The following is a 24699-nucleotide window of genomic DNA, read 5'->3' as shown; positions in this document are numbered from 1 at the left end:
AAATTTTTTTAACTGAATTTGCATCATGCACAATTCGATATATTGTATCAAATGTTGAGTGTTCCTATTTTTCATCAGTGAAGTAAGAAACCAGAAGTACATAGTAATTTGCTGGCCATATTTCTTGGCCACCTACTGGCAATATTCAGGAGTCAATGATACTTAACATAAAAACACATTCATGACTCAAAGAGACAAATTATTTCTCTTGCCAGGCTTAGCACAGGACCTACTGAGGTTAAAACTCTTTAAAGTGGTCTAAATAAATCTTAAAACCAAAATGAAAAAGGCATTTAGAAGATTATTATATAACTGCAGGTAATAGAAAAAAGAAGTGTTGGGACATAAGAAAAGATCTAATAACCTTCTCCAGAGCTTTCACACACGGACATAACTAATTCTATCCATCAAGGGAGAGTGAAAGTTTTGGGCTTTATAGTGTCTATGAAACTAAATGTATTTTGGTCAAATTCTATGTGATAAGATCAAAAAAAGATTCATTGTCTTTCCAATGTATTTTTCTCTATTTGACATAATGAAAAAAATAATAAATACATCACATAGTAACAACAACAACAACAACAACAACAATCCATAACTAAAAAAAGATCTCAGAAAGAAGGCACTAAATTTGGGGGAGAGAAAAGCTGGGAAAGGCCTTTTGCAATGGTTGAGGTTTTAATTTGAGTCTTGAGGGAAGCTAAGGAGGGGAGATAAGAAAAGATTTATAGGTTGGGATATTAAGTCAATCCTGTTCAAGGAAAAACAAGCCTGTATTGCTGGATCACAGAGTACATGAAGAACACAGCTACAATAAAGTATGGAAGACTGGACAGGTAGGGAAAGACCAGAATGTAAAAATAAAACAAAAAAACTTAAATGGAGGAATTTATATAGACTGGAAGCAAACAAGAATTACTAGAGTTTATTACTTAAGGAGATATGGTGAAATATTCTAAATAAAATTAATTTAGTTTTTATTTTTCCTTTAAAATCATTGGTGATTTCTAAGCACTATAGGTGAGGAGAAGGGAAGAGGAGAACCAAAGTCCTTCAAAAACACCTGAAATTATAAATAATTTGACACCCTGAGATAATATATATGTGGAGTTCCCAAAGATTTCTGGAGAGGTGTGTGTGTGGGTGTGGGTGTGGGTGTGGGTGTGTGGGTGTGTGGGTGTGTGGGTGGGGGGGGTGTAAGTGAACTGATGATAAAATGCGTCCCAAGATAGTATAGCACTTTGCCTGGGATAAATTTCCTTGGTATATAAAACCTTCTTATCAAAGTTACAGAATTCTAAGATTCTTTGTGCTGGTAATTCCGAGAGTTAAAAGCCAAGTTCCTAACTAAGAGTATGAAGAGAGATGTTTTTTAAAGATTCCTTCTATTTCTAAATTCTGAGTCTATGAAAAACTCACCTGCCCAATCCCAAATAAGCAAACAAACAACTCTCTAAATACATCTTGATTCCCCCAAACACCAACTTTCTTAGTATTGGTAATAAAGCACTGAAATTGCCTCAATCAAATCAAGACATCTGGTCATCTCAGTCTTAGGCCTTTGCTATCTCTTCTCAACTTTATCCCTACTCCTGAAAAGCAATTCAATATGCTTCACAAAGAGTCTATTATAACATTTTAGAATATGGGGAGAAGAAATGTTCAATTTTATTAATAATTTTTTAATGTGAGCAAGTGATTAAATATCATACCAAAATGAAAACCCCACAAAGAAAATGCCTAATAGAAATATTTAAAATAATACAGAACATTTATATCTTTAAGGTTTGCAGAGAGCTTTACACATATAAAGCTCTCACAAGAACCTTGGGAAATAAGTACTATTTTTAGAACCACTTCACAAATGAAGAAACAAAGGCAAAGAGCATTTAAACGACTTGCCTAAAGTCACATAGCTAACAATCTGAACTCAAATCTTTTAGACTTCAGATCCAAATCTCTAACTACCACATTATCATTAGCAGAGACTTTGTGAACATATCTCATAACTAGATCAGTAAAAATAGTTTTTGCTAATTTGAGCTGCTCCTTAAACATCAAATTACCTTTTTAATTTGGTACAAATTAAGGACAAGAAATGCAATAGTTTTTTGCTTGTTTGTTTGTTTTTTTTTTAAATATCCTCTTTGATTAGAAGAATACCATGATTTATTTGTTTAGGGTTTTTTTTTTTGGGGGGGGGGGAGGTTCTTCTTAAAAAAAAAAAAAAAAAACTAGACTTTATTACCAAATACTGATTTATATCAGGTATAGTAAAAAGAATCATTCTAACATTTAGTTGAAGTAAAAAAGCATAATATGTAAAAAACACTAGTGTTTGGGGGACTAAAATCAAAAAACACAGAGTGGGAAAACTGAAAGAAGAAGGTGAAAAACTAAAGCTTCACCTATACCAGAGCAAACTATTAAAAAAAAGAGTACAGATTAGACCATTGAATGATAAAGAGCAATTTCACAAGTGAGATTAGGCAATTGTCAGAAACTTCATATGAACTCTAAAATATACTTAAGCTAAAGAAAAACTGCTTCCTGTATACAATAAGTGCTTAATACATGTTCTATTTGTATTTCCTGTCTATCTAAAAATGGCTTGACCCTAGATAAAAAGATTTAGAAAACAAAATGAAATTTAAATTTATTTTCAAAGATATCATCTCTAAGAAGGTTTGAAAAGCAATAACTACCTAAAAAATACTGACATGCTGTACCAAAAATCCATCCACAAAATTCATCTTTAAATGCAAACCACTTATTTCCTTAGCAAATATGTCTAATCCAAAGGCAACAAGTCCTCAAAGACTCCCTCTGATTTAGGAACTTGGAAGAAACAAAATCATTTAGGTGTCCTTGGCCTAACTTCTCTTCTAGCTATTTCTTAATTGTCTTATTTCCAAATCACATTGCCATTCTTTGGTGTGATATTAGTCTCCACAGGAGTAGACTCTTATGCCAGAAGTATATGACCTATTCTCCTGTTCTGGCCAATTTTAGTTTTTATCTCATTTTCAAACTAGTTTTCATACACTGTGTAAGATTAAATCTCCACAAAGGTGAGCAACTTCATATAGACAACATAGCTCTTGTCTCCAAATTGCTGGCCAATTTTATTTCAATTTTATCAAGATTTATAAGTTGTTGTTTTTTTTTAATAGGTTTGAATGTCCTACTTTTCATTTTTAGGCCAGCTTTAAGGATTTGATGATTTGGGACCTTTTGGAGAGGTTTTCCTATTTCCTATTGTTTTCATGTATATTTCACAGGATGTTTTTGCAAATCTCCAAGCACCATACAAATGAACCTTTTTTTTTTTCCTTTTTGCAGCAATATTCTGCTATATTCGAAGCAATATTTGGTCTGTCAAGAAAGCCTGTATTCTGAGTTGAATCACTTCTTTGCAATTTTTGCTACCTAGAGTTTTTTTTTTTTTTTAATGCTGTTCTGCTTATTGATTCACTTTTGTTTCAATACACATTTCTCAGCAAAGACTCAAACAAACCTTCTAAAAGTACATTCCCTGAAAAATTGTTAAATTGGTTGTATGTTAAAAAGAAAAATAATGAAGTGAATATAGATTTTTTTTTAATGGAACAACATCTAGATAGTGAATTACAAAGAGTAATTTATTTTACTACCTGTGAGATAAATGCCTACATATTTGCTTCTGCTCCCTCATCTATAAAATCTCAAGAGAAAGATAGTATTTTAAGTGCTTCAACCAAAAAAAAAAAAAAAAAAGTATCAATTTCAAGGCCTCTCTCCATCCTGTGCCTAAACCATATGACATTCTCATACACTCACCCAAATTCTCAAATTTTCTAGCAAAATTTATAGAAACTGAGCTTACTTTACTTTTTAAAACAAAAGAATATGCCAATACCTTTACCTCATTCACTTTCAATTACTTATATTAATCCAGAATTTTGAAAAGGGTTTTGAGCTATCACAATTCCTGGAAAATCAGTAGTTTTTAACCTGGGATTTGTGAATCTTTTTTAATATTTTGACAAATTGTACTTTGAAGTTACTAGTTTCATTTGTAATCCTGTGTGTTTATTTTATTCATTTAAAAGCATTATTTTGAGAAAGTATGCAAAGAATTCACCAGATTGCCAAAGGAGTCCATGACACAGAAAAGTATAAATATATAAATAATCTGGTTGTAAGTAGTGTAACTAATCATATATATATATATATATATATATATATATATATATATACGATTATAATAGTATACATAATCTTCACTGTCAAGATCTTTCAGTCACGAGGCAGTTGCCTTAAGTGGTCTCAACCTTCAGCAGGGAATAGGTAGGCATATATAGAGTGGTTGCCAGTAGAAAGGCCCTATTCCTACTTTCTCATCAACACCCCCCCTCCTGATGCTACTCTCTCCATAGTTTCTTCTGGTCCTCCTTTATTCAGCTCTTTGTGACTTTCTGTTGCTTAAGCTCCTAAAGGACAAAGGCACTAAAATGAAAGTTGATAAGTCTCCTAGTGATCTGAGCTAACCATGAAAAACAGTGACTGAATCCCAGTTTGTCCTAACATTGATTTCCAGAGCAAGTTCCAGGAAATATACTATTAATACATTTAATAAAACCTTAATGTAAGAAATTCAGAAAGGGGTTCCTCCCATCAGTGGAGTATTGATATAGTGGGTTTTGGGATTTTTTTGCTGAGGCAATTGGGGTTAAGTAACTTGCCAAGAGTCGGTCACAAAGCTAATAAGTCTTAAGTGTCTGAAGTCATATTTGAACTCAGGTCTTCCCGACTTCAGAGCTAGTGCTCTATCTTCTGCACCACCTAGCTGCCCCGAGTATTAATATAGTTTTGAAAAAAAGAGTTAACTCAACTCTTTGAGTTGATCATCTGTCCTCTACAAGCATTGAATATCCATCAACCACTTTTAAAACAATTCACATATTACATATGATGTAGCTGGAATTTTAAGCTAGCCTCTGTCTTGCATCACATACAGGAACAGAAAATGCATATTCCACTTTTTTTTTTTTTTTTTTTTTAACCCAGAGCAGACAAAAGGTAATCATCTTTTCCTATTTAGAGGGATCCTAGGGAGGGAGACCCCAGACCCAGAAGAGCCAGGCTGTTCATCAACCATCTTTCCTTCTTAACTTGGCTCCAAATTGAACTCTTGCACACAAACATCTTCTCTTTGGAGATGAAAATGTGAAACATTTGAAAGACTTTGGAAGTGAGGTGTCAGAAGACCTGTCTTCTATCCCTGACTCTAAGACATAGAGCAAATTATTATTTTACAGCCCTGATTGTGGCTCTTTAACTTATTCCTCCATGGAATCATTTGAGGGATCAAATGGTCATGTTTAGCTCTTTGTGATTCCATCTGGGATTTTCTTGGCAAAGATACTGAAGTAGTTTGCTATTTTCTTCTCCATCTTGTTTTGTAGGTGAGGAAAATGAGGCAAATAGAATTAAGTGATTTGCCCAATAATTGTCTGAGGTCAAAATGTGAACTCAGTCCTCCTGATTACAGGGCCAATATTCTATTTAATGTGCCATCTATGTATATTAAAGCCCTTAGTAAATCACAAACTGCTGTATAAATGTAAAGCAGCATCATTATTTCAATTCCATTGTATCACTTACAATTTTACAATTATACTATGAAAATATTTTCTGCCTGCCTTTTATTTCACATGAGAGCCAATAAAGAAACCTAAAAGGCATTGGGTACAGTGGCAAGTGCTTGACTGGCACCAGAAAAATTAGATTCAAATTCCAGGTCTGCCACTTATTCTGAGTCTGACTATGAGTGAGCCACAATTTTTCTGAGCCTCAATTTCTTCATCTGGAAAACCAGGAAATTAGATAATAGAAATTGTCAATCTTAAGGCTGAGGATAAAGACAGTACCAGGAATATACTCCTACCAAGAAAAAGGAAATTGAATGAAATGAAATTAGTACCACTTCAATCTCTAAAGCTCTTGAAAGTACTGCAAAGATCCCTTTCAGAATTTCCACAAAGGATTTGATCGATTCTCCCACATTCCTCTGTAAATTAAACTCACTTTTACTCCAGCAACAGCATTGAAATGTTTTAATGTTTACTGCTTCCTATCTTAATTACTAATATCATAACAGCACTAATAATCAGGATCACAGATTTAAAGCTGGACGGGACCTTAGATATCATCACATAAAATCCCCTCATTTTGTAGCTGAACAAAAGAAAGCCTGGGAAGATTGGTGACTTTTATTTAAAATTTTTAAATTAATTATTATTTCATTTTTATTTATTATTTAGCATATTGCATTATAATTATAATTATTTTAAATTTATTATTAATTGAATTAAATAAAGCATTTCAGTTATATTACAGATTGCACCAGTTCCTCTGAATTAGCTTATCAATATAATCCTATCATAAATCTTTAAATTTAAATCCACTGACCTCCCAAACAAACCAAAGACAAAGGAAAAAAGACCGTCATATACAAAAAATATTTATCATGGCCCTTTACTCTTTTTTTCAATGATACCCATGGAAATAATGGAAATAACTTCATAATTATCAAAATGCAGATGAAATTAATGGTTTGAGATTATTAGCATCTTATCCATAAAGGGTTAAGCACAAAAAAATAGCATAAGATATTAAGGGCATGTATATCTGAAAAAGAAGTGGATCAGTCATGGAATAAGAGAGAAAAATAACAGAGCACTGATACACCCCAAATATTAAATACAACAAAAGTAGACCTAGGTGTATCTTCTATAGAGGCTTTATGGAAATATATGTACAAGAATTTCAGAGGAAAAGAATAAGGTGACCTGAAGGAATACAAAAAACTATGAGATCACTGTAACACAGAAGAACGATCCTCTTTTTATTCCCCACAGTTGAGTCAGACTCTGATGCCTTGTTGTGTCACAAAGGTTAACATTGGATTCTTCAGGGCAATACCCATTAAAGCACAACTCTTGTCATCAAATCCCATCATGAAAAAAAAAAGTCTCCTGGGGATTCAGTTGTCATCCTAGTAGCATTATGAGAGGTTGGTCTCTAGGTTTTGAAATTTGAGGCTATAGAAATTTGTTAAATACTTACTAATGCATGGAAAGGATTTGCAATCTGTATCAGTCAATTAAACATTCTCTATCAATGAAATCCAGGACAGATGAAATTTTCTAACATTTTTCTCATAATTATTTTTAAAGCCAACAGAAGTAGACAAAAAAAATTAGTCTTAATTGCATAATTTTGCATAACAGTTGCTATACTGATAAACTCCTCTGTAGTTGATTAAAGAACTTCCAGTTTACATTAATAGTTGATCAGATTTTCTTTCAAATCGAAGAAAAAAATGCTTAAAAAACCCCTACCTTTTTACACAAAATAAGCTAAATTCACAAATAAGTAGACTAGTTGAAAGTATTATATCATAAATGATATTGATTGTGTATTAAAGGGATACACAAGGCATCAAGAAGACTCTAATTCAAATTCAGCAGCAGACATTTAATAGGTATGTAGACCTAGGCAAGTCACAACCATTACTGCCTCTTCATCCACAAAATGGTGGTTGTATTTGTGAAGTACACAGCAAAACAAAGTTGACTATCATTTTTAAACAAATTAATGGGCTAAAATGTTGCCCTCCTCGTTTACAATTCAATTATATTCTTTTTTATTATTATTACTATAGCTTTTTATTTACAAGATATAGCATGGGTAATTTTTCAGCATTGACTCTTGCAAAACCTTCTGTTCCAACTTTTCCCCCCTTCCCTAGATGGCAGGTAGACCAATATATGTTAAATATGTTAAAGTATATGTTAAATACAATATATGTATACATATCCATACAGTTATTTTGCTACACAAAAAAATTGGACTTAGAAATGAGGTAAAAATAATCTGAGAAGGGCACAAAGCAGACAAAAACAGAGGGAATGGAAATGCTATGTTGTGTTTCATACTCATTTCCCATAGTTCTTTCACTAGGTATAGCTGATTCTCTTCATTATTGAACAAATGGAACTGATTTGGTTCATCTCATTGTTGAAGAGAGCCATGTCCATCAGAATTGACCATCATATAGTTTTGTTGTTGAAGTATATAATGATCTCCTGGTGCTGCTCATTTCACTCTGCATCAGTTCATGTAAGTCTCTCCAGGCCTTTCTGAAATCATTCTGCTGGTTGTTTCTTACAAAACATTAATATTCTATAACATTCATATACCACAACTTATTCAGCCATTCTCCAATTGATGAGCATCCATTCAATTTCCAGTTTCTAGCCACTACAAAAAGGGCTACCACAAACATTTTTGCACATACAGGTCCCTTTCCCTTCTTTAAGATCTCTTTGGGATGTAAGCCCAGTAGTAACATTGCTGGATCAAAGGGTATGTACAGTTTGATAACTTTTTGAGCATAGTTCCAAATTGCTCTCCAGAATGGTTGGATGCATTCACAATTCCACCATCAGTGTCCCAGTTTTCCCACATCTCCTAAAAGATAATTCAGCATTATCTTTTCCTTTCATCCTAGCCAATCTGACAGGTATGTAATGGTATCTCAGAGTTGTCTTAATTTGCATTTCTCTGATTAATAATGACTTGGAGCATCTTTTCATATGGCTAGAAATAGTTTTGATTTCTTCATTTGAAAATTGTCTGTTCATATCCTTTGACCATTTATCAATTGGCTTGATTTCTTATAAATTAGAGTCAATTCTCTATGTATTTTGGAAATGAGGCCTTTATCAGAACCTTTGATGCAAAAATGTTTTCCCAAATTATATTCAAAATCTATTTAGTAAGGCAATAGTCTAAAAAGCACTTTGTAAATTTTCAAATTTTACCTAAATATGAGGCACTGATATAATTTAGGGAAGAATAATTTAGAGATTACATGAAATCTTAACTATTTCCCTAATATGTAAAAGACTTTTAACTAAAATATTTTTATTATCTAAAATATTGATATCCAAGATATTCCAGGATGTAGAAGTCCTCCAGGACAATAATAAGTCTAACAAAGCATTCATGCTTCAATGAAATTCATGATGAAAGACAGTCAAAATCCAGAAACTATGATACAAACTTCTCAAGTCCCAGACATAGGGTAAACAGTTTATTGGCTATGTTAAGAAGTAGAAAGCAGAAGTAATAATAGCTGACTTAATAACTGGTTTTAATATCTGCAAAGTTCTGTTTCCTATATCACTTAATTTGATCCCAGAATAACCCTATGGCATAGGTATTGGAAATTGATATCCTGAGTTTACAAATAAAGAATGGAAGCAAAGTTTAACTATTTTGCCTGGTCATTACAAAGCTAAAAAGTATCAAGAAATAACATATGGGCCCTGTCCTTATTGACTCTAAATATTTCTCCATGTTGCCCCAATCTATCCCCACCATGCAAATCCTAACAGTCTTTACATTCAATTTGAACAAAGAAACAAAATTTCCTCCAAAACTTTGAGAGATACTTTATTACTCTACTTCAATGGAGGGGAAAGGATAAATGAAATTAAGAAAAGTGCAGGCCTAAATACCTCAAAGAACTGGCTATGGAGCTCTTCTGTCTTCCTTTTATTCCTCTGGATAATTACAACTTTATTATCAGCTGGTCTAATGTCTTTGGTGTTAGGTGATACATTGCATAGAGTTCTGAGATGGGAGTCAGGAAGGGCTGAGTTCAAATCCTGTCCCAGACAGGCATTTCAAAAAGTATGAGCCACATAAAAGACTTGAACCCAGGTCTTTCAGATTATCCATTATGTTAGGCTAAATATACAAAATTACAGGATTTTTTAAAATGCATAGTAACTGCCTTATTCATTTTCATCATCACTTCCTTATTTGTTTTCATTTTGTTGATTATTATTTACTAAAAATACCAGTTGTTGTCCCATCATTTTCAGTCACGTCCAATCCTACATGACCCCATTTGATGTTTTTTTCACAGACACCAGACTGGTTTGCCATTTCCTTCTCTAGTTCATTTTATAGAAGAGAAAAATGAAACAACCAGTAAAAAACTTGACCAGGGTATCACAGTTAATATATGAAGCCACAGTTGAACTAAGGAAATAAGTACCAACTTCAGACTCTATCTATTGATTAACCTGGTCTGACCTCTTTCCCCCACAAAAATACCAATTCAAATTTTGTCTTTTTTATATCCATATTAATTGAGAATATTCTTCTGAGCTACATTATAAAATAAAAATACATTATAAAATATAAAGTAACTCTGGATGTGTGTAAAAACAAATATGTTAGAGGGAAAGAAGATAGAAAAGAAAAAGTGGCTTGGGTGAACTCCAGCCCTTTAAGAAGAAATGAACAGAATTATCACTTCTGAAAAGTGTGGTTTTCTGAAATTTTCATTTTAAAGGTGACAATGAGAATGGACTAAAATATATGCAAAGAATATTTCCATAATGACACTGAGCCTGCCCCCTTCAGCTCCTACCATAGTTTATATAAAATATTTCTCATACTCATGTAAGCTACCAAGTTATGCCTGAGCACTAGAGATTAACATTAATTTACCCTTCTTGTTTTTCATTAGCCTCTGTCACAACCTTACCATTCTTTCAATATTTTCTGAATTGCTGGTGAGCAGTAAAAAACAAATACAGCAGTCATGATTTAATCAGAGACTTCGCTGCAGAAACAGTCAGGAAAAGTAGACACATTTAGAATAGTAAATGAATCAAGAAAAACACTTACAGGCTCATTAATAAGATGACAATTAGGTCTTCTGGGAAAATCCATTTCTAAAAGAATGCCAAACTAAGCTATTTAATTCAAGTAAAATTATGTTTTGACACCAATACTATACACTATATATGGCATCATAATTTCTCTTTTGAGAAAACTGACAAGAATCTCAGAGTATGTTTTTTTTTAGCTTTTGTTTTTTTTTTTTTTAATATGGAGTACAGACAACAAAAAGATACTAGTAATATTTAATACATTTTACATGTGAACTTACATTCATTATATATTACTGCCCCCTTAAGATAGTATTCTCATTACAAACACTCTTAAAATGCATTCAGAAGAGAAAAATATCATCTAAGACAGTGTAGCAGGAATTTTTAAGAGGGTGGATGGTAGAGGAGATGTGTAAGATGATTCAAAGTTTTCATCTAGTGACTAAGAATCTATTAAGAAAATATAATGCCATTGGCAACATTTAAACAAATAGCAATTATTTCTATTTAGCTTCCAATATCAATTTTCCTAACAAAAGTGAACTTAAGTACAATTCAATCTTATATTGGTCTTGGTTCTTAGGAATCAGATATAATCCTTTATTTTTAGTTGATCCCTTTTGTTTTTATGTCACATCAAATTTGATATACATCTTCCCTTCTCTCCTCCTTACCTTCTTCTCTCCTACCCTTCACTCCCTCTCTATTATTCTTTTTTCTTCCCTCCCTTTATTTTCACTCTTCTCTCTCTCTTCTATATATCCCTCTCTTTCTCTCTTCTTCCCTACTCTCCTTATCTTTCTTCTCTTTTCTCCCTCCTTTCTCCCTCCTCTCCCCTTTTCTCTTCTCCCCTCCATTTCTTTCTGATCCTTCTCCCCCTTCCCTTTCTCTTCTCTCCTTTCCCCTTCATCATCCCCCACTACACACCTTTCTCTCCCTCTTCTATGCTCACCTTTTCCTCTAACTCTTCTATTTTCTCCCCTTCCCTCCTATCATTTCCTCTCCTCTCTCTTCCCCTTCTCTCATCTTCTCTCTCCTCCTTGATCCTTTTCTTCCCCTCTTTTCTCTCTTCTTTCATCTTCTCTCCTCTTACCCTTTCATCTATCTTCTCCCTCTTCTTCTTTCCTCTTCATTTTTTCTCTCTTCTTTTCCTTCCTCCTCCTCATTTCCCCCCCTCCTCTTTCTTTCCCCCTCAACTCTTCTTCCCTCCTTTCCTCTCTTCACTTACCTCTTTTTGCCTCCTTTCTTCCTTTCCCCTCTTCTCGTTTTACCTTCTCTTCTCCTTTCTCTTTTCCATGTTTCCCCTCCTTTTCCTTCCTCTCTTCTTTCTCCTTTCTTTCCACTCCTCTTCTCTCCCAGAAACTTTACTTTACTAGACAGTGTAATAACAATAACAATAACAATGAAATACAGTCCCCCTCCCATTCTTTTCATTCCCATTAAAAGCAGCTTTCTTTTTTCTAACTCTTGAATTTATACTTGCTTTAATATAGCTGAGTGTAAGCTATCAATAGACGAAATTTTTCTGTTAAAGCAGTAATCACATCCATGTTGAAGTCATCAATTAATTCATTATCAATTTTTTTTTCTTTACACTGAAGTCCATATAGCAAATCTCTTCAAGCAGACCCTTTGTGTACAACCTAAACCTTGGAAAACTGTAGTTTTGGTAAGGCAGTGGATAGAATAAGGAAATCACTTGGTGATTCAAGAGGCAATAGGTAGATTTGAGAGAATGACAGCATCTAAAGGTGTTGTTTGTTCAATGAGTTAGTTTGTTCAAACTGAGTCAAGGAACGTCATTCACTCAGACTTCTGTTTAAACTATTGTACGTTATTCTATTGCTCAATTCTGACTGAGGGGAATTTCTGGAGCCAGTCAGCTGCTATTCTTCAAAACAACACAAGAATGGGTTTTAAGAAAGCAAGGCCCATTAGTAGCTGCTTTTTAGCAGAATGACAGATAGAGAAAGGTTGAGCTTATATTTATGTTTAATCCCCCAAAATTATTTTAACTTCAAAAGATTAAATTATAAATCACAATGCACATACAGAGCCCTCTCTACAATTCAGTTTTTTCCAACCACAAAATGGGGCAAATAATTACTTTCCCTTCAAGTAAGCTGTGCAGAGATTTTAGGGGATAACACAAAACTGTGATTTTATTTGTTTAGGATACTTCAGGACAGTAAATTCTCTCAACCAATGCCGATTCAGCAATTCTTAGGGAGCAACCTGAAGAAAAGAGGTGAAGTAATTTGCCAGCATCTCATCATCTGGTCACATAGAGGATCTATGGATGTGAGTTGGATATGAAACTCAAGCTTTTCTAATTCTGCTCTATGCTCTATACTATGTGGCCTCTCTATCAGGATGCACTGATATGAATCAGGTTATCATCCATAGAAAATAAGTATTATTTGACATTTTCCTGGGAAAGTCTCTATCTTTCTGAGCCTCAACTTCCCCACCTATAAAATGAAAGGGTTAGGTTAGGTAATCTCTAAGGTTCTTTCCAGCTGGTTGGTTGTTGTCCTTTGTTCTCAAAGAGAACCAAAATGTCATCACTATGTTAGAATCAAATTAGTATGTACAGTTCTGAGTGATCAGATCAATAAGATGTCAGAGTGCTCTGTCACAAGTAAGACGCAAATAATCCCTATGAACATTTGGGGTGGCTTCTCTAACTTTGTGCATCTAGTGTTTCTTCTGAACTAATTCAATTCTGTTTTGCTTACAGAGCACAGCACCTTCTCAGATGAGGACACACTATGCTAGGTGGTCCTGTACCAGTATCTACCATATCAAACAATTTTAAAATTCTCAAGACAGACCTCGTGTCCTTATATTGCCTTTTTCTCACCACCACAAGAGCTCTGGGTGAGTACTCTTATCAAATACTCTTTGGCAAACATACATTTTCTATTCAAACAATGGGGTCAGTCCAACACAGTTTGAATGCTTGGCAGTTTATCTCAAGAAAGGACCTCTGGGATCTTATCCTCCCAGGTGATCTTCAGAATCATCCTAAAATAATTCATATGGAAGGAATTCAGTTTCCTGGCATGACTCTGATATACTGTCTAGGTTTCACAGGCATATATCAATAAAGTCAGAATAACAGCTCTGTAAACCTTCAATTTGGTAGTGAATGTAATACTTCTTCTCTCCCACACTTTCCTTTGGAACGGCCCAAACACCAGGCTAGCTCTGGCAGTGCATGTGTCAACTTCATCCTCAATATGGACATTCCTGAAAAGTATACTGCCAAAGTAAATGAACTTATCCACAGCATTCAAAACTTCTCCATTTTCTATAGCCAATGGTTCCACATATGCAGGGTACAGTACTGGCTGATGGAGAACTTGTATTTTCTAGTGTTGTTAGGCCAAAATTAGCACAAGCAGCAAAGAATCAATCCATACTTTGTTGCATCTTAGCTTCAGAGTCTGCACTATCACCTGGAAACAAAAAAGTCATGTACCAGACTCCTCTACTTTAGTTTTGACTTGTAGCTTTTTCAGGATGAAGAATTTACCATCGGTACAGTAGTTAACTTTGATGCCATGTTTGTCCTCATTGAAAGAGGTTGACAACATGGCTGAAAACATCATGCTAAAAAACATGGAGCAAGCACAGAGCCTTGTTTCATTCTATTGGTGACTGGGAAAACTCAAGAGCAGTGTCCAGAACCCGGAGCAAGCATGCCATCATGAAACTGATATACTCTAACTTCTCTGAGCAACAAAATTTTGACATAATTTTCCATAAGCCCTCTCAGCTGACAGCATCAAAGGCCTTGATTAGTACTACAAATGTTATATACAGAACTCTGTTCTGCTCCTGGCATTTCTCCCAGAGTTGTCATGCAGCAAATACCATATCAACTGTTCTTCAGCTCCTGCTGAAGCCATGCTGACTCTCAAGATGACCTTCTTCCAGGTGTAGGATCAGGTTATTAAGTAAAACTCTGATAAGAATATTGCCAGCAATGATTAAGAGAGAGATCTCTCTCTGTAATTGTTACAGAATTGGACATTACCTTTATAGAGATGCACAATGGAGGAATCCTTGAACTCTAATGGGTCAAAGAAAGACCGATGTATCTCAACTACTCAGTGCTGATGGAACCAATGATAAGGACCTTATCCTTGAGAGATGGACTGAATACTTCCATAATGTCCTCAACAGATGATCATCAATTAATGCTGAAGCCACTGACTGTTTACTTCAGGTTGAAATCAATCACTCACTCCCAAGCTAAAGTTCCAATTGAACAAAAGGCTTTGAATGCTATCGGCTACTTTCATGTGGCAAAGCACCTGGTGCTTTTTCTATTCCAGCTCAGATTTCAAGTCTGGGGATCCACTGTTCATACAAAAACTAAGTGAAATTTTCCAGATTACATGGCAAAAAAAAAATTATTCCCCTCACCAGCTATGAATCCTATAATCCCATATTATCCCTCAAATAAAATCATTTATATGGCAACTAAGTGGCACAATGGATAGTACTAAGTCTGGAGTCAGAAAGATCCATCTTCCCGAGTTAAAATCTGGCCTTAAACCCTCACCAGCTATCTTACTTTGGACAAATCACTTAACCCTTTTGTCTTCAATTTCTTCATCTATAAAAGAAGTTGAAGAAGGAAGTGGCAAAGAAATCAAGTACCTTTGCCAAGAAAACCCCAAATGGGGCCACAAAGAGTAGGCCTGAAAAACAACAACAAAAAAAACTTACACACATAATTAACTTACTAATTCATTTTCCACAGAATAGAATAATGACTACTGATAAAAATAAATTCTAATAATTAAGTGAAAATGTATAAATTCTGCTTGGATTTATTTCAAATCAAATTTTTCTTGATAAGAAAACATGTTGCAATGGCACTCTTATTAGAACCCAGGATCCTAGATGGAGAGCTGTAAGGGCTCCTCACTTAAGAAATCAGCAAAGGAGTATAGAGATGAATTCACTGGACTATGGTCACTCAGGCAATAAGTGGGTTAATCAAGTCATCTGCTTCTTGATCCAGGTATCAATCTACCACACTAGGACGCCTCCAGTTTATGGTACTCCTTTAACAATTCTGAAGTAGTATCAATCAAAAACATGGATTTCATTCAGAACTGCTAAATTTGTTCCTAAAACAATTACAAGTGACAGAATAAGACATGTGTGGTTTTTTTCTTTCTTTCTTGATTACCAATTTGGCAATGAAGAATGTCAACAACAACAAAAAAAAAAAAAATCACTCAGTGTTAAGTGTATTAATGACAATGTTCCATAATTCAGGCCCTATGGTGCTTATATTCCAAAGCTTATTTCTCCCCCCTTTCATTCCCTAGAATCTCAACACTTGAAAAGGAAGGAAAGCGACATTTTTTTAAAACAATTCATCAAATTTTGTTTTCAATATTGGAAAAAATGACCATAAATCAAAATAATTCCCCAAGCACTTTACTAAAATGTTAAAAAAAAAAAAAAAAAAAAAGCATAAAGATGCCACACCCACCAACATATTCAGCATAGTATTAAGAAAGCTTTTTACAAAGCTTTTCTTTGGACCAAAAAATAGTCAGGAATGAATTTTTGGTCTCTAAATATCTTCAGAATCATATTTCTTAAAGACTGTTTTATGAACATAATGAATATTCAAACATAGCAATATTTTCTGAAGAATATTTTGAATTTTATTTTGCTTCAACAAATAGTTATTTTCAAACTACCTATTTTTTTCAAAGGATTTTAATAACTGACTCTATGTTTTTCACCTTGCATGAAATATAAAGATAAATAGCTATTCTGTGGAAGGCAAAAGACAACATAAAGTTCAAAAGTCAATGGTACCAATGCTAATCTATGTCAATTTATGTTTCAATATGAAATAGAAAACACCATGGATTTATGAATAGCATATTTGTAACAGTGACATTCAGCATGTACTTTAATGAAGAATAAACAGTACTAAAAGCATTACAAGATTTTTAGACAAAAGGAAAAGTAACATGGAGTTTAGTATATAGAGTGAGGCAAAAAAGAATTTTACAAAAGAAAGCTGACAAGACAAATCTAATCTTAAAGACAATGTCTAGATGGAACACACCAAGAGGAAATTGTTAATCAACTTAATGGATGAAGTATAGTTTTTAAAGAAAGGTTGCTAACAATGAGATAAGCATAGAATTCTTCCTTCTTTAGGGGGAAAAAAAGTCAAAGAACATCTAAACATGCCTTCTTAAAGAATTCCACTTTTTTTCTTATGTGTACTTTATAAACAACAAAATAGAAGAATCTATAAATTCTCTAGGCTGTTTCCTGTCTGTCAGTCTTCCTGCATTCCTTTCTAGTCATCCCCTGAAGAGCAGCAAGCAAGGGGAATAGGAAGAGGAAAACAAAACAACACCCCAAACATGAAAAATCTTTAAAGTCCTTTTCAGCTCAAATTCAAGTTTTTATAAACATAGTCAAGGCTTTCCTATGGCTTCAAAACCACACTAAATATTATTTTTTATGTATTTACTAATACTTTCAATAACCCAAGAAGATACTGGGACTAAAAATATTACTAAGCAACAAAGCAGGTTTCCCTAAATATAACTACCACATGATGACTATGCATGTAAAAGTTGATAAGCCAACTGTAATGTGATAGAGATAAAGACATAAAATCCAATGAGAACATGATTGGTATACGTAGTGGGCATGAGTCTCATTTTCTGTTTTTAAAAAATGTGCCCAAAACCAGGAGCTTTTTTGGTCACAACACAGGATGATTTTTTTTTTTTATCATCTTAATATATATTTAATAACAGAAAAGGAAGAGCTGTCAGCACCATGCAATGCCCCAGCACCAGCCAGATCTGTTTCTCCCCATCTGATTAGACCAGGCACAAAATGAGGTCTTACATGAACTAAGAAAAATCAACAAACTAAATTTTTATCACACAAAGCATGTAGAAAGATTAAAAGTTAGTGTATGAGCCATCCCAGGAAACACCCTGTGGCAGCATCTTTGGTGACATTTGTTTTGATTTTACAAAATTAATGCAATGAAGTGTTAATAGAAGTTCAGAAAATTAAAACAAAGGCATAGTCTAAAATAAGGACTTTTATCTTTGTTTCTGCATATAAAACAGGGAAAGATAAACACAAAAAATACAACACTTAGAAGCAGGACTGCTAAATGAGATGCAAGAACTAGAAGAGAGCAACTGAATACATATCTGCCTTGTAATATGACATGAAACTATATTCAAAGTAGTATCTAGAGCTGCATGCAAAGACATACATCACACTAGAGAGACAATAGTCCCTCTCTAGGACACTGATAAGATTGCATCTAAAATACTGCATATTACTGTGGACACTAATATTGAAAAGTGAACCAACAAGAATTCAAAATAAAAACTACTACTAAAAGAAATTAACTTGTAAAATATAATCAGTTCTAGTAGAATACTTAAAATGCCAACAAAACAATCACCCACTTGTTGAACCCAAGTAATGATTTACACAAGGCTATTAAGTACAAAAGAATACTAATCTCTTTTTTTTTCCTTAGAAATGACAAGAATTGAGATCTAGCCTGGATAACTGTTTGTGGGTAATGATGATTAAAAGGAACTAGATGAAGGTGAAAGACAGAAAAATTTTATTGTCATGCCAAGGGATAACTTGTGATATTTAGAATCCAATAGTGGGACAGTATATAGCACTTTATTAATTTGGATCCATTGAACAAATGAAGAAAGTAAGGTACAGAGAGGGCAAGTGACTTGCCCAGAATCAATAAGTGGCCAAATGTGATCAAGACCTGAACTCTTAATGACTGCCTAAGCTTTTGATCTTCCAGGATACTGCTGCTTCAGACCACAAAAATCACTATACTACAGAACCTAATATGAGATTTGTTCTCTATGTACAGTTTCATCCTTGATTCACTGAATAATCTAAGCAAGCCACTTAACTTTACTACACATTAATCTCCCTAGCTATGAAACAGGTGTTGGTGTTTTAAGTGAAATATAGAAAAATGAGAGATGTTCATTTGAGTTTGACATGATCTATTTAAAATGAACTTCATTTATAACCTATCACCACTTTAACCAATCACACAATTCTTCAATACTGAAATAACTAAACTTACATCTAGCACATTTTAAAATGTAACAAACTGGCACACTACTAAAGCAATAACGCGGAACATCAAACCTTCCAGTGGCCTTCAGGGTATTCTGCATAAAACAAGACTTTTGAAATGGGCCACACACTATAATTTCTGGAAGTGGCAAGCTGACCCTTGTGTATATAATTTTAAATGCATACAATAATAAGGAATCTTTATAACACTAATACCACCTAACATCTGTAGAGCACTTCAGAAATTATAAAATGCTTTTCCAAAGGGCTTCCCAAAAGAATTGGCTGCTTTACCATTTAAAAATCTAGGTAAGAAAAAACACCATAGGAAAAAATTCCACATTGGCATAAGGACCTCACAAACTAATATGCTTGCTATGTTTCTAATACCTACATTTTTGTATCAAGCCTGACACAGGACTTGGAATTAAAATCATTCTTAAGAAAACAAATTTTTAATTTCTAACAGTTCCAAGACTGACACCAAGTATCAGATTATATGTAAATCAACCTCATATTAGACATGACACAATTGTCTTTATTTATAAAACCTTTGTTGCACACAGTCCTGTGAAGATTACACCCAGTAAGGAAGCACATCATTTTACTTTAGTACAATATAAATACAAACTTTTTTTTCTTAATCAGAAAAGAACATGTGGGATTATCCTATTATAACTATTCTACTAATTGGAGTTCACTGTATAAGACAACTTATTCCACCTTTTAGTCATAAAGACTTGACATGCAAAAACATACAAAGGGTAAAGAGAATATTGGAAAAGAAAAGAACATCTATTTAGGTCAGATGGGGTCAGTTAAATGTTTATTATTACTCTAGCTAGATAATTATCCAGTCATACTCAGACTCCACTCAGTCTACATATTGATGGAAAACATCTATTGAGTTTCACTGTCATTTACCTCCTAGACAAACTAGCCTTTAACTGGTCTGTTTCACCTTTTATTTGCCCCCTAGCACAGCAATATATAGAGCATTACTATGAATGTATTATTTTTGGAAGCAGGTCAGATGTAAATCACAAATGAATAAGTAATTATTTGGTACAAAAGACACCACAGAGAAAATTAGGATAACATTGGAGTTGGTTTACTAATCTCAAAACTTTTATAGGAAGCCCTCTCTCTGGTAGATCATTTGAGATATTGAAACTGCTTACAGTAGACAATCTCCTCCCTTGATATAAAAGCATTCTTCTTAAGAAAAAGTAATATTTACATGCTGGAAGAAATGCCTGGTGAAATGGAAGGTTCATTTTTTTTACTACTGACTATATCCTGAGCTGCTGTAACAATAGTAGTTACAACTCTTGACTACATGTAGTTTAATCACTCTACTAGCCAGGAGTTCAAACTTTCAATTAACAAACTCCTTGTCTTTTCCAGCTCAGGCACTCAATGCGGTGACAAACACTGGCAGAAATCAATATTCCCTGCAACTTGCCTGCATAGAATGCCTTACAAATCAAGAACAACTCCAATACCAATAGTCATACTAAGTCAGAGATGCATGCAGTAATGTTTACTATAAGGGAAATTAAATTCTATTATCAGATCATTCATCACAAGCAGCAAATGCATTCTGCATATATCACCTACATGGCTAACATTCAGAACAGCTTTTATTGCAAGTGTGTATTTCATAATTTCTGCCTGACTGCACTGCATACACAGCACAGGGAACTACCTGAATTTTTCTAGCCTGATTCCCTTTATAGATCCTGGAAAGGGAAGGGGGGGCGGGGGAGAAGATGGGGACAATAAAGCCATACTCATGAAACCTGCAGGCAGAAGATTTTTTGCCCTCCAGAAAATTGAACAATCACAACCACGTGAGGAAGCCACCAATTATAAGTTAATTATCCATCTCCAGAATAGACATGCTGATAACCTAGATCGCTAAGATAGCTATGAAGCTTCTTCCCCGCTCTATCTTCTCCATAATAACTTGGCCACCTCTGTGTCTCCATCTGCACAACCAACCAAAGCAGCAGATGCAGTTCCCAGCGAAGTGGAGCTATGGGAGCCTGGCCAGCCAAGTTGCTGGGACTGGCGGGTAAGAGACACAGAGCCCCAAGGCACGCCGCCATTCACCAGGTGAAACTCACAAAGCTTCAGAGGAGACACGGGAGGCAACCGACAAAAAGTTACTTTATTTGGGAAGGCGCCAGTCGCGCGGGAAAAGGAACAGGGACCAGATTCGCTGGAAGGACCGAGTTCAAGGGCTTTTCTTGGCTTGAATTACGAGCCAATATGTTTGTCTTCCTGGCGAGAGGAGTTTCATTCCATTCCCTCCCCCCCAGCCCCATCACCTTGATCCTCCCTCTGCCTAGTTCCAGTTGACCTTAGCACAGCAGTAGCCTGGTTTCTAAAACCTACTCCGGGCTCCCCATTTCTGCAGTGCCTCAACCTTGTCCAAACCTGACTTCCAAGGGACATGAATAGTTTCCTCAAGTCATGGTTTGCTCACACGATAAGTCTAGGTGAACAAATCAACAATACAAGTAAGAGGAATAGCTTAATATTAATAAGCAGGCTGGTGAGAAGGACGGGAGAGGGAGCAGGAAAAAAAAAATAAGTTAGACAATGTGGCAGATTTGATTATTCCTGGGACAAACACTACCTGGCCAAGAAGAAAGCTCGACATTTCTCCATCCACAACAATTAGGAGGCCAGCTTTGGGGAGAGTAATATTTCTTTCTTTCTTTTTTTTTTTTTTTAAGAAAAAAATGAACTAGAACTAATTATCAACAAGAGCTGCAGAATATCCTTTGAAGAAGTCCTGTGTACTTTTGCTCCCCCTTAACCTAACTAACCCAGAGCGAGCCGGACTCGGCTGCTAACAGTCCCTGGAGGAAAAAGAGTAGGCAATCGCAATACTTCAGCACAAGTACACCGAGACGCCGCCATCCAGGAGTGACCCAAACCCCGGGCTAGGAAACCGTCCGAAATGAAACAATAGGTTTTCACAACGAAAGTGACCAGAACGAAGAGTAGCCTACCAGATTCACCTCTCCTGTCCCACGGTTCCCAACAATTAGAAACTCAAGCATAGTCCAGCGCTTCCCAGCACCTTTCCCCGACCTGGGGGCTTCTTCCCTCTCCCTCCCTTAGTCTTCAAAGCAAACCCTTCTAGCCAGAGAAAAGGCGGGGAGGGAAGGTGTAAGAGGGCGAGAGGGAGATGAGACACTCGCGCCGCCACTAAGCAACTTACCTGCGGAGAATTGGGCTCGGGCAGCTCCCGGGAAAGGCCATGGGGCAAGGAGCACAAGAGCCACGAAGGGAGGCAGCGCCCACGCTGCTGTATCCATGTTGAGTTGGGAGAAGTTTTCCAACCGCTTCGCAAATTACACCCTCTCGTTCCCCGGGTGGAACCCAGGCGAGGCGAGACCTTACGGGCCGAAATCCAGCCTCCGACAGCCCCACCGCGATCACTTTCTTTGTGCTTCTTCTCAGATTCCCAACTAGCTCCGGGGAGCAGGGACGAATCTAGTCCCGATGCGACCGCGGCTGCTCTCCATGCTCCGCGGCGGCAGCAACGACTCTTGTTAGTCCAGAGTTACTTTGAGGGAAGGAGGAGGGAGGGAGAGAGGGAGGGATTGAGGGGAGAAGGGAGGAGCCCCGTGGGGTGACGTCTCCTCCTCCGTTTTCAAACCCTTCGCAGGAATGTGGGACTCACTAGCCCAAGCTGCCCGGCCGCCCGCGCCTCCTGCCGGAGAGACCAAAGCCCAGCATGCCGGCAGCGTGGCGCGGTCCTGGAGCGTCGGTCCGTCTAGGAAGTCTGTCTGCCGGTCTGTCTGATTGAGCCGCGGGTGCTGTTTTGGCTCCTAGACGTTTTTGTTCGGCTTCCTAGCTCTATGCTTGTGTTTGTGGGGCGCAGTTGGATTAGAGACAGAAGGCAGAAGAAATGGCAGCCTTTTCTAACCTCGACAGCGGTAGCTGGACTAAAGAAAAGGTAGTCCTTGAATATCTGCACCCCTGATTCTAGAAGCCGAGAAGTAGCCCTGCCCTAGCAGTCAGTCAGCAATTTCTTAAAGGCCTACTATGTGCCAGACACAGTGAGAAGCGCCAAGGCAAAAAGTCCCTGCTCTCAAGGAGTTTCCATTCTAATGAAGGGAGAGATATGGACAAATTATTACGTACAAACAAGCTATATAATTGCGTAAAGTGGAGAGAAGCATAGAGGGGGGAAAGTAGAATTGAAGAAGACTGAGAAAGACTGCTTGCAGAAGGTGGGCATTTAACTGAGATTGTATGGAAGCCAAGAGGCGGAGATGAGAGAGAGCTGGGACTGGAAGCAGTTTGTGAAAGAAAGAAGGGAGAGGAAGAAACGCTCCACTTTTCCAACTCATCACCCCTCTTCAACTCTTTGTTCATTATTCATGTCATCTTATAAATGCATAATAAATAAATGAATGGTGCTGTGACAAGCCAACATTCAACTTTTCTAGCAAGAGAGGCTGGCTCGTCTCCTTTCTGTTCTGCTCGCTTTTGGCACTTGCCAGATATGATGTGACATTATTTACTTTGCACAGAAGTTTTGAAATCTTCCTTCTGTTAATAGTTCTTCCCTGTCCAAAGAAGGCAAAATATCATCTTTCAGGTCGATCTTGGCTTAAAAAGGTTTAAAAGGAAATAGCAGGAGTGTAGATTTAGAGATAGTCTGTAAAGATGACCCAGTCCAACTATATCGTTATTGATAGAGGGAATTGAAGCCCAGATACGTTGTGCTTTTTCTCAGGGTTAAAAAGATAATAAGTGGCAGAAGCCAGAATTTGAAACCAGGACCTCCGACCCCAAACTGGGTTTTTTTGGAAATAATTGGGTTACCAGTCAGTGACAATATAGGAGAGTAGTTATTCGTAACACAAGAAAGACTTAAGAGAAAGATTTTTCCTCCTCCTTCAAAAAAAAAAAGATTATTTTATTTAAATGGAGACGAATGATAATAAGAATTCTTGAAAGTTTACTCATCTTCAGCAGCCTCAAGTGTTTCACTAAATACCATAATCACTTGTTTTCATGATAAACCTGTATAGTGGGGAGTTAACTCGGTATTGCAGTGTAAGAAAAGAAATTGCAAAAAAGAACATAAATATACTAACGAGAATTTAAGTGATTTCTTTCATATTCTGATGGATTTAAATAGGTTTAATATAACTTTAGGAGAATGAGGTGATATATATTGACCTCTCACATATTCAGACACACATGGCATTTAGAAGTTAAAAAAAAAAAAAAAAAACCTTGAAATTCTATTAATTGTATTATTATTACCTAACATTTTATACCCTGGACCTTTCCTTTAGCCAAATTAAATAGTATCGTAAAATTTTGATAGGAAAATACAGTCTCAGACAGAATCTGGAGCTATATAGACCACTCATTAACATACTGACTAACCTAACACACTTCAATTCAGTTTAGCTTAATTTTTTCCCCAGAAAAATACAATATAATATTTTGGTGGTAATGATTGTTTCACCTCATTGACCCCATAGTACTACTAGTACCAGGTAAAAGGTAATTTTGACATTATTTAAAATCAAATTTTGCACCAGCTAGAGCATCCCCATATTAATTGAGAGTGCTACCTGGTAGCTTCAATGAGCTCATTTTCCTGTAAGTTTTAGTTGAGATTTCTACAGGGGAAAAAATATATATTGTTTTAATGCCAAACACACAAGTCAAATACACATAGCCGATAGATTTTTTCATTTCAATTTTTAAAATTCTGAACTCAAATACCCAATAAAATGATTATTTTTATACATGCATAGTAGGACAAAAAAAA

At 35.7% G+C, this 24699-nt stretch overlaps 1 protein-coding gene across 8 annotated transcripts in view; it reads right to left on the bottom strand.

The window, feature by feature from the left end:
• Nucleotides 1-22512, bottom strand: part of PTPRK (protein tyrosine phosphatase receptor type K) — a 721856-nt gene extending 699344 nt beyond the window's left edge. For 2 of the 8 annotated variants that reach the window (XM_031964293.1, XM_031964294.1), the window contains exon 1: nucleotides 22120-22512. In XM_031964293.1, the coding sequence (XP_031820153.1) occupies nucleotides 22120-22216 (97 nt within the window). In that variant the 5' untranslated portion in view covers nucleotides 22217-22512. The remainder of the gene's footprint in view (nucleotides 1-22119) is intronic. The other 6 variants (XM_031964287.1, XM_031964288.1, XM_031964291.1 and 3 more) reach the window with 4 other exon arrangements.
• Between the last annotated feature and the right edge of the window lie 2187 nt (nucleotides 22513-24699).

Source organism: Sarcophilus harrisii, chromosome 4, assembly GCF_902635505.1.
Source record: "Sarcophilus harrisii chromosome 4, mSarHar1.11, whole genome shotgun sequence".
NCBI lineage: Eukaryota > Metazoa > Chordata > Mammalia > Dasyuromorphia > Dasyuridae > Sarcophilus > Sarcophilus harrisii.
Note: the sequence above shows the minus strand (reverse complement) of the source record. Positions and strands in the feature narration are given on the sequence as shown.